The 11,287-nt window shown below is 47.4% G+C and overlaps 1 protein-coding gene across 4 annotated transcripts; it reads right to left on the reverse strand.

The window, feature by feature from the left end:
* On the reverse strand, positions 1-6,095 carry DHDDS (dehydrodolichyl diphosphate synthase subunit; the record flags this gene model as incomplete). 4 transcript variants are annotated; one of them, XM_079546022.1, is made up of 8 exons in its annotated part: positions 1-237; positions 1,313-1,420; positions 2,158-2,272; positions 2,908-3,009; positions 3,185-3,301; positions 4,198-4,340; positions 4,993-5,109; positions 6,033-6,095. In XM_079546022.1, 8 exons carry the CDS (start codon positions 6,093-6,095, stop codon positions 1-3), a joined length of 1,002 nt encoding a protein of 333 aa, XP_079402148.1. The 4 variants fall into 4 exon arrangements, with proteins under 4 accessions (XP_079402148.1, XP_079402150.1, XP_079402149.1 ...); XM_079546024.1 differs by lacking the exon at positions 3,185-3,301; XM_079546023.1 differs by lacking the exon at positions 2,908-3,009.
* Positions 6,096-11,287: the final 5,192 nt, after the last annotated feature.

The raw sequence follows: 11,287 nt of genomic DNA on the forward strand, positions 1-11,287 counted from the left end.
TCACGCAGACACTGTACATAATCTTTCAAAGAAGTCCGCTCTCTTGTGCTCTAGTGCCTGTAGAAAGCCCTGGATTCTCTCCTCCCGCATGGCAGTGCATTTTTGCAACAGTGTCCGTCGGCGCCGAGAGTCTCCATGGGATGCAAAACCCTCCTGCTGCAGCTTCTTTGTCACATAAGCCTGATCCCTTTCCATCTGTTGTTGCTTCCTTTCCTCCATGTAGGAGTCTCTGGCCTTCTAGAGTGAAAAGCAGTAGAACGTTAGCACTTTACCAGGCCTTTCAGCTCACCTGTATTACAGATACAGGGCAGCACAGGCTTTGGAAGAAGCAGCCTCTGCTTGGCCATTGAGCTGCAGGACATATGAAGAGTGGCTTTGTGTGTGCTCCTAGGCAGTGTGCTCAACTGGTTGGAGAAAACACGGGGATATCCTTCAGGACCTTCTACTCCAGACAGATGTCTGCTCAAGGCACTAACTGCTTGCTGAAATAGGTAGAGGTCATGACTACTTGTGGAAAAGTCCTCAGATATCCATATCCGGAGGAACAGAGTACAAGAGTACTTCAAACCACAGATGTACACACAAGCCTGCCTGTGTCATCACAGAATCTTTGCTATCACTCATGCAGCAGCTGAAAGGTTTTAGGGGATTGAGAACAGTGATTTATAGGGCAATTCTTTTAGCTCGTGATCAACTGTAGATCTACCTAGCTTTACAAAAGAGCAAGAGTGGTCTCAACATTCCTAAATGTCTGTGTTCTAATAATTTATGAGCTCAAGACAGAGCAGGATGGGCAGCAAAAGGTAAAGGCAGTAGCTCTCCTTGCCTACCTTTCAAGTACTTGAAGTATTTCAGCAGAACATAATTTTTGGATTTCTTCTTATGTACATCCTAGCCTGTAGTCTTTAACACACAAACTGAGAAGCCCTCTACTGTTGCATGAAGGGATATTAAGGGGAAAAACTGGGCTTTCAGATGAGGAAGGAGTAGTAACTGTCTGGAGCTAAACTGGCTGATTTTGCTCCACAGCAATGAAGACTGTTTACTTGTTCTGTCCTGCCAGATGAGAGAAGATGTTTCCAACTGGTACAGTGAAAATAACCAGTAGAAACAGCAGTGACCTCAGATAATTTAGTTGTTCCTGAAAGCAGAGGAATCTGTCCACATGCTAACACATTGTAACAAGACACAGGAGATGCAACGCATCTCACATTGGCTGCTGGTACTGCAACAAGGTCTTAACTAAGCTCACTAAATGAACAATTCCTTTGTTCCACTTTGCACACTCTCACTTGATCTCCAGCTCCCTTACCTGTAATGCATTATAGTTCATCTGGAACCGAAGGATAGCCTCACACAAGTTCCAAAAGGAATATTCTGGCCACAACACTGACTGAAACACCAGGCATGAATGGGATGTCTGCAGAAAGCAAGATCACCAACAATGTCATCATCTAGCAAGGGAAAAAGAAGTCATCAAGATGCAGCTCTGATGCTCAAGCTACGCCAGCTTCCCCACAAAGATTTTACCTAGGCTGTTTTAACAGAACCTACTTAAAATTAAATAAATACCAGCCAGGATAGTTTGAAATTGCACTATGTAATGTCTATCTAATAACTATTAATGCTAGAACACAAGTTATTCATTCATGTAAAAATACCTGCAGAATTCTCTCCAACGTGATCCTGGCCTTTATAGAGGCATTTTTAATAGCTTAAGTGCCACAGATGTACAACAAAACTAAAATAGCAACACTGGACTATCAAAGGTTGAGTTAGGGGAATAACATGAACATGATCAGGACGTAATTTAAGCCATTTATCGAATAACATCTCATGATATTCCTTGCTGTCCACTCATGGCATTTCAATTGCTTTATGAATCTATGAGTTGTGGTATGCTGTAGATATTCTAGAGCTGAAAAACCCAAGCTTTCAGCTCTAAACATATTTTTGCCTCTCAGTATTTCAGGTAACTGCATTCATAGAACTACAAGAAAAAGACTCTTTAGAGGTGCCCCTGCACTCAGTCCATCCAACAAGTTATCTAAACTCTGGCAGAGAAAATGGAAGAGCCATCATCATCATCACACCCAGAGACATAACACTCTCTGATGCAAAGATGGAACACTTAATGGAGAAAACAAAAACTTTTACCTGCCAGAGCAGGAAATCACTCAAGCGGACCTCTCCAGAGGTTCGAATCAGGAGGTCTGGGTCAGGGGAGTTGCTGGTATACAGACACTTATCAAGCAACGATTCAGACACATCACTGAAAGACAGATGCATCTTGTTAAGGCCGCTTTCCTGATCTAACAAAGATAGCAACAAATCAGAATTACTAAGCATTTTTATTAAGACAGAACTACAGATTAAAATCAGGTGGATGGGACTGTACCACTGCCCGTCATCAAATGTTTCTGACAGACTGGGCCAATTTCAAACACTCTTTCAGCCCCCTGAGCATCCCCCGATGCTCCGGGAAACATAAAACAGTGGTAGAAGGACTGTGAAGACTTCCATCTGGAGCAGAGCTAACTACTCCTTCTCCTCCAGGGTAGACGAACAGTTCAGTACTCATGATTCATCTGTTGTTTGACCTCACGGCTGAAACTGCCAACTGAGCAGCCCAAAACTGCAGTATGAAATCTGTCTTCACATCTAAAGTAACTTAAGATACAGACCTGCCTTCTCTTCTGCCTTAGTTGTGTACCTATCACCATGGTAACTGCAGTAATAAAAAAACCAAACATTGCATAGTAACTTGAAGTCATTTGTTCCAGCTGGACTGGTTCAATTGGATCTATTTAAAAGCCACTTGGTTTCTGAGAGGTTAGTATTAAAGCGTAGGAGGAAAGACAGGCAGCCTTTATCTATGAAGCCTCACACAGAAAAACAAAGAGTTACCTGGGTTCAAGCAGTCCTTGCTCTACCCCCCAGGCCATCTCCCTGACAGCATTGCTGATTTCATGTCTTGATGTGTATGCAAAGCAGACATTTAGAAAGCACCTGAAAAGAGGGAAAAGATGTGGAGAACCTGGAAGTAAAGAAGGTCCACCAGGTAACAAGGAGTCTATCTAAACTGTTATGTGATTCTCGGACCAAGAAAAGCTACACCATGTCTGACAGGTGTACCTGACAAGCAGAAGACAGCATGAGGTACCTTGAACTCCATGTTACTTACTTGTTGTAGTTCCTGGTTGCCATCACAGCCTGGGCAATCAGCTCCTGAATATCCAAGGGTAGAAGTGGCAGGTCCCCGAGCACACGGATACACACACCATGCTTCTTCAGGTTCTCCCTACACCCAACAACAAGAGTGAGGACTGCAGAAAACAGATCAGCCCTGATTGCATGACTGCCACATCTTTGCATAACATCCATCAAATGAAAAAAAGCAGGCACGTAGCAGGCATAACTTCAGCAAATCTCAGAATCAGACAAAGGCATAACAACTAGATGTTTTATGAGTGTTAAGAATTTGCTTGGGTTTGATCATCCCAAATCCTTCCCTAAAGGAAAGATGATCATTCCCCATACAGGTTTCTCAAGTGCAGACATAACCAAAGGACTAGATAATGATCACAAATTAGGCATGCCTATCTGAAGTTATGAAAATCCACATACAGAAAACTTAAAATAAAACCATAGGCAATAAAATAAAACTCTAGGCAACTAACTAATAAAAAAAAAAAAACAACAGAAAAATAGCAGAATTACTGATTAACACAGAATAGCACAAATACTTTCTGATCTATCACTCATGAAGAGCTTAATTGGGTAGAAACTGGGCAACTGGCTACCTTGAATCGTGGGGCACTGCAGTGCTCAAACAGAACTTGAGACAACCAGAGCAGTGCACACGTGCTGTCTTCTCCCACTCATGTGCCCGGCTGTATACCCTCACCATTTACTTCAACCATATAAACGACTATTTCACACAGCACTTATCTGTCAGGCATGGGGAAACAATTACAACCAAGGTACTGTGCAACACTGCACTGTAACGTCCCTCCCTGCTCCCTCAGACCTGTACTAGTTCCATCCACATGCTCCACGTGAACTAGTTCTCCAGCTCTAAAGTGGGTCAACACTTGATGTGCCCGTATGTGTAAGTCTCAGATTGAGAGCTCTCCCTTAAATATGTCATTCTGCTTCAGTTCCACCTGTAGGAAACAGCCACCAGAGGATTCTTACTGTTCTTCCAGTAGGCGGCTAAATTTCTGCCTTGCCAGATCCATTAGTCCATCCACCTCTTCCTTGGATCGTTTAAAGTTCTCAATACTAAAGGCATAAACAGTGACCTCCCGAATCCCCAGATTTAAACACCACCGCAGTGTCTGCAAGAAAACAAAAACAAAAGTGAGATCAGTAGTAATCAATTGTAATTGTAATCAAATAGGCCCAGAAGGCCCGTATCTGCAACTGCCAGAGCTGCCGTTTCCCACTATGCTAACACTGTATTAAAAATAATAATAATAATAATAATAATAATAATAATAATAATAAACAAACAAACACAACCATCAGGACCTGACAATGATTCCCGTTTAAGAGAGTTTGATTCATCTTAAAGAAACAGATGGAAAGTGTCACCACCTAGGATGAGACTCCATGATAGAGATGTGACTAATCCAGACAGCAGAAACAATTCCTGTAGACAACGTGATAGATTATGTAACACCACGATTTTCAAAGCCTTTTCAAAGCAATTCAACTTGCTTCTCAGAATTAAGCTTCAAGATCTCCAAGGCAGACATTCTAATCAAGTGTAAAGCAGAGGAAGAACTAAGCAATCAAGACGACTCAGCAAGGTAACAGAATGAGAGAGCTGAAGTCAGGCCCATGATGACTAATATCAGCTGCAAGCACAAGTCTGGCTCCAGTCAGGGAAGAGAAGGAATATAATGCATCAGTAAAGCAGTAAAGGTCAGTTACCAAACACATCACAACTTCAGTACACAACTCAGAGGCAACAAAAACTCTTCCCACCTGTGCCAGCTTATCAAAGCCCTGCGAATGTCCTTGCTGCCTCTCCACGTGACACTTCTGGGCATAACGGCGATTGCCATCCATGATGAAGGCAACATGCTTGGGCATTGGACCTGCCTAAACACAAGGAGAAACAAGGACAGCCGACAGGCAAGCGGGCATCTTGCATCACAGAGCGTAGTCCCACCACTGCGGAAGCACCCTGCACCTGTGAGAGTGCAGTGAGTTTCTCCCAGCTTAAAGCCTGGAGCTTTAAGATTAAGATGCTGAACACCAATCTGGTAACTCCAGCTTAGGCTCCCACTAAAGATGTCAGCACTGACAATGGCCCACACTGAAAAGGCAACTTTGCCCGCCTCGTTTCTGTTTCATGACAGAGAACTGCAGTACTTCAGAGGGAGAACAGCACTGTCACTGCACACCTTCCTCCTGCAGCCACAGGAGAAGGTGCACAGAGCTGCATGTTGCAAATATTTTTATTTCAGAGTTCGGGGACATTTTCACAGACAACTCACGCCTGTGAAGAAAAGTGAAGTCATGAGACCTTCCTCCCTTTAAGGTAAGCAACTCTTTTCCACTGACCTCATTAGGCCTGCACAGATCCTTCTGAGAAAAGGACAGCAGTGCCACTTCCAGGACTCTGCTGAGCCAGGACAGAATTTCCCAGGAAGTACTGGGTTTTTATTCCAGTCAGCAGAAACTCAGTTTCATTTTTTAGATCTATAATCCAACTACCTCACACTCTCCCTCCTCCCACGTCCTGCCTTCATCAGCAATGGCTTAGAACCTGGAAGCCTGGATGTGTAAGCTCAGTATTGGCAAGCACAGCCTACTGCATTGCTCATTTGCAAGACCATGCTTAAGTAATTTTCCATCCCTGAGTACTACTTAGGGATGTAAATGCAGTGCCAGCATTAAAACCTACCCTTGCTAGCAACACTTATCTCTCTCCAGCAGATCAGTCAGAGATATTTGCCAGGGTTCCAAGTGGCACTCTGTTAGCTACTGTTTACCATAGGCAACCAAAGTTCAGTCCTTACCTTAATTATGTTGGCACAAAACCTCTCAATGATGGTCAACTCGCCTTCTCTGATCCACGACATGTCTTACCAAGAATTCTCTTACAGCAGGAAGATGAAAATAAAGGGTTAGAGGTACAAAAGACTCTATCTGAGTCCAAAGCAACACTATATGGGATCACCTTGGAAAAATAACCTTTGACTATCCTAGAGCCCTTTTTATCATGTGGATCAGCAGACAATAGGGGAGGTGGAATGAATGGATCAGAAATTAGCTCTGGAATTTCTACCTGTATGTCAAGATTCAGTGCTCTACTAACTGATATAAAACTAAAACTCTTACTGCTTCTACCTCAGAAACAGCTGCTGAGCTTGTACAGACACACAGCAAACTCTTGCATGACGTTGGACCACCAATGAGCTGGTCATGGAGCAATGATTGTGAAATGACCTTCAGTGCTTTTGTGCTGAAGTTGTTGGAAACCCTGCAAAGCAACCATCTAAGCCACCAACCAGCCTGCTTTACAGATATCACTTTACAGTATGATTTCTTCTCTTTTACAAGTAGAACAAAATCAGCCTTTAGAGTTTAAAAAGCTCGCTTTTCACCAGATCAAACATAAATATCTGCTTTATGCAAACAGGACACAACAGTCTCCTGACATTCCACATTCACCTCCATTGCGCTCAGCCCTGACAGATGTGTGCAAAGCAGTGCTGTGGGGCAGCAGGGCTGATGCGACCGCCTCATAAGGAAAGCAGAGCCAAACCGCAAAGTCAGCACGCCTTCTCCACACGTGCATTCTCTGTGGTGCCCTCAGAAAGGGCCGGCCGGCCACAGATACGGCCGCAAAGCACGAAGGACCCGCTGAAACATGAGCTGCATCCATACCACTCTCGAATAACTCGTCCTAAAAGCACCTCTTCTCCCAGTGCCGTTAACAGCAATCCGTCTTCCACAGAGATTTCGCACAGTCACCTTTAAAAACGCTCCCGCAAAGCAGCCGCTGCCCTCCAAGCCGAGGAAAGCGGCCCCAGGAGGCCGAGCCCGGCCGCAGCAACACGGCTCCGCCCCCCCGCCAAGGACAGCGGGGTGCTCCGGCCCACGGAGCGAGCGGCGGGAACGGCTCGGGCTCCACGAGGCGCCCCTCAACCTGCCGCCGGCTTCCCGAGGGGAGAGAAAAGGAACGAGGCGGCACAAACGCGGCCTACTGCAGAGAGCAGCCTCCCCCCAGCCCTCGGGGTACCGCTATTGCTGCCGCTACTGCTATTGAGGCCCCGGCCCCTCCCGGCCCGCTGCCCGCTACCTGCCCCGGCGGCGCCGCCTCAGCCCCTCAGGACACTGACGCGCCCTTCCGCTTACGTCACCCACCCGCGCATGCGCAGACACGGCGGGGAGTGTCTGGCGCGCATGCACACGGAGAGCATTGGTGGTGGTTGAAGGAGGGGTGCGGGGTGATGGGCGCTGAGTGCTTGACGGCCTTGGGGCGGAGGAGCTTCGGGAGCGTAGAGCTGAGGCTCTGGAAACGGGCGGCTGGTAACAGAATCACAGAATCGCAGAATGGCCAGGCTTGGAAGGGACCTCAAGGATCACGAAGCTCCAACTCCCTGCCACATGCAGGGCCACCAACCTCCACATTTCATAGCAGCCCACGCTGCCCAGGGCCCCATCCAACCTGGCCTTGAACACCTCCAGGGATGGACCGGGCATCACAGCCTCTGATGAGGTCTCTGGTGAGCAGCTGTTCCAGCACCTCACCACTCTCATAGCAAAGAACTTCCCCCTGACATCCAACCTGAATCTTCCCTCCCTCAACTCAAAACCGTTTTCCCTTGTCCTGCTGTTTTCTCTCCTTTCAAAGAGTTGATTCCCTTCCTGTTTGCAGGCTCCCTTTAGGTACTGAAGGCTGCAGTGAGGTCACCCCGCAGCCTTCTTTTCTCCAGGCTAACAAGCCCAGCTCCCTCAGCCTGTTTTGGCAGGGGAGGTGCTCCAGCCCCCTGATCATATGGGAGCTGCAGGCCTGCAGCAGGTGGAAGAAGCTGTGGTGTAGAACTGGGTGGGGATCCGTGGACCACCATTATGTCTGCTGTTAGCACTGCTTTGGGGATGAGCTGCTCAACCCATAGCCCACAGGTAAAAAAAAAGAGCCAGCACACAGAACATCACCAGCAGCATTGCCCATGGTTTTTGTTTATTTATTTTTTCCAGAAAAGAAAAACAACACAACCCCACATTTTACATAGTTGGTACAAAAAAAAAAAAAAAAAATCACAAACGAGGAAAGGAGGGGGTAAATCTGCAGCAACAGGAACTCAGCCCTGGCTGCGGGGATTCCAGCAGGAAACCTCATTGGGAAGCGCAGCCGAGCAGAGCCACATGCACCCCTACATCCTCTCCACTTCATACAATTGAGTTTGTCACAAACAAGCTTTGGTTGCTAGCAGTAAACATGGAGTTACATTCTTCTGTCTCCTTGTAGACAATTGTGTGACTTGAGGCATTCACACCAGTGGAGACACCACCTGGGAAGGGCCATTTCTCCTCATACATTCAAACGCCTGGTTACAGCAGGACCCTGAGTGCAGCCTTGTCCGCCTGCGGTTTGCTGTCCCGCAATGCATAGTGCCCAGCATGAGCCGAGTGTGGGCATGAGCGATGCAGCAAGTTAATTATTGTCAAGACACAGGAAGAACCTTGGCAGCAAACACAAGAAGATTCAAGTCAATTCCATCTTCTCCAGCTTGGCTTCCCTCTACAGACTAAATCCCTGTTTTCTTGGATCCCGGTGCCGTACTGGCCTCGGGGAAAACCTGAGTGATTCTCTAAGCCATTGGCTCTTTGCTTTAGGGACAGGGATGGCTACAGAACTCATATCCCCACAGAGTTGCAAGGCAGAGTACACAAAGAAGATCCTGTCTCCCTGGTCCAAAATCTATTAGATGCTTTGGCTATTTTTTTTCCTTTTTTTTTTTTTTTTTTCCCCTCTTACTTTTGTAAACAATAATCAAAGAGAATACTGAGAGAAAGAGGAAAGATTTACAGAGATATTTACAGATACTAGGCAGCTAGCTGAAAATCACCAAACTATTAAATGGGGCGGGGGGGAACGGTCCTACACGACTCTTCAAACAGATACAAGAACCAGGGACTGGCAACCAAGGTGGGCCAGCAGTCCCCACATAGGGACTGAAGCCCAGGGTTAGACACGCAGCCTGGTGTGTTCTATTGCATTTACCCCGTTCAGACAAAAGCAGTTTTCCTGAAGTGGGTTAGTCTAAATCTCATCACTAGTCGAGAACTTGAGGTCCTTCCCCCACCCTCCCAAGAAGAGACCACCACCTCACCATAGGAACTACTGGAGCAGGGCAGGTTCAGCTAGGAGCTTCTCTCCAACCCCACAAGCCTCATGGCAGGGGTAGATTTGGGGCAGAAACAAACCCCAGAGGGGTCATCGGGTGCAGTGATTCCTGCCGGTGAGGTTGGAGTAGATGCTCTCCATCTGGTCCAGCCTGCTCCAATCTAAACCTACATTCTAGTAAAGAACATCAGAAATCGTGCACATGTCCTGAGACACCAGCATGGTAAAACTCCCTCACTGGGAAGGCTCCAGGCAGCCCCGGGCTGTGGAGTATTGATGGCCCAAAAGAAGGGATGCAGAGCATCCCCCAGCCATCCTGAGCCCACGTCTGGGGAAAGCCAGGAAGGGAGCAGAGAGATAGAGCGGTTGCCCTCCTTGGCCATGAGTTGGGTCCACCTTGGCACCAGGCCCCTTGTACCAGCAGGTCCCAGCCTGGGGACGATTGAGGGCTCGGGACAGTGCTCAGTCTCTCAGCACCCTCCTTGGCTGCTGTCAGCTCACACTGCATGCCCTGGGATCCCCATTCTGGCTTTTAGGTCACCATCCCCATGGCCTGCTGGGAGCCTGTGTGGCATCCCAGCCCACAGGCGATGGGGAATCCAGCACGAGGTGGACAGAAGTGTTCCCACGGGGCAGCAGGGAGGGAGCATGTAAACAGGAGAGAGAAATGGAGGACAGTCCTCAAAAACCACCGGGCTGGGAGAAAATCTGGAGTTGGGGAGCCAACATGGGCTCTAGCAGCTGTTCCCTGCCCTGCAGCACTGCCTGGCTTCTCCATCCCTGTGCATGGACTCACAGACCCAAATTCCTCCTTAGTCCAGTAGAGAAGGGAAAGAGATTCTATTAATACAGTTAAAAAGGAAACAAAACCCAAACATGCCAAAAAACACAACCAAAAAGCTCAACAACATGTCAATCCACCTAGCGAACATCCAGTGAGGTAGATCTACACTTCCAATACAAACTTTGTCACATCTTTGTGCTGTTAGAAAAAACCCTCCTCTCCGTCCAGCACTGGGCTACAGAGGTATTTTATCCCTGAGATTGCTCGAATACCTGAGAATAAGTTGCAGGAATTAGGTCCTTTCTCTTTCTCTCCTTTTTTTTTTTCTTCTTTTCTTAAAGATTAAAATATACAAAAATACAAAACCTGAATATTTATATAAAAAAGGCAAAAAAAAAAAAAAAAAAAAAAGCAAAAACAAAAACAAAAAACCAAACCAAAGACAACAAACAAACCCAAAGATACGTCATTCACGCACATCCTAGTGCAGCTTTCACTTGGCATTGGCTTTGGCATGGTTGGGGCGTCTGGCCTCAGGAGAAGGGCTGTCACTGGGGCCAATAAATAAAGGCAAGGCTGGGGAGGGATGAGGGCAGCCACTGCTACCCCGGGTCCCCATTTTCTTGTACCTACAGGAGGCTCAGCCCAGGGTGCTGATGCAGCATGGGTAGGAGGAGCAGCAGTGTTTGTCCCACGTGGCTTTGATCCAGGCAGAAGACTGAGCTCTACTGAGCCGTGTGCTGCTCTCTGGGGAAAATATCAGCACTTCCAGCCCAATTTCAGGGGTGAGGAGCTGAGGGGGCCATGAGGCCGGCCTGCGGGCAGCCCCCCCAGCCCTGCCACTCTCGTCTCTCCCTGCTCCGGCCGTGGGGCGGGGAGCAAGGAGCCACCAGAGCTTCCCTGAGCCGTGCCTTCCTGCTCCTCTTCCTAGCTTCCCAGAGAATTAAGACGAACCTATTTATTTATTAATTTATCTTATCTGAGAGAGGTGCGTTGGATGCTCCCCCTCCTATTTTTGGAGTCACCCCAATTAAAGCTGGGCTTTAAGGGGAATAAGGTTCTGCCCTCATCCCTCCCCGTTTGCCTTGCCAAAGCCTCTCCATCCTGGTGTTAGCCCTCCCCGCCGCCTGCCA

The sequence above is a fragment of the Tetrao urogallus genome (assembly GCF_951394365.1).
Source record: "Tetrao urogallus genome assembly, chromosome: 23".
In the NCBI taxonomy this organism is placed as follows: Eukaryota; Metazoa; Chordata; class Aves; order Galliformes; family Phasianidae; genus Tetrao; species Tetrao urogallus.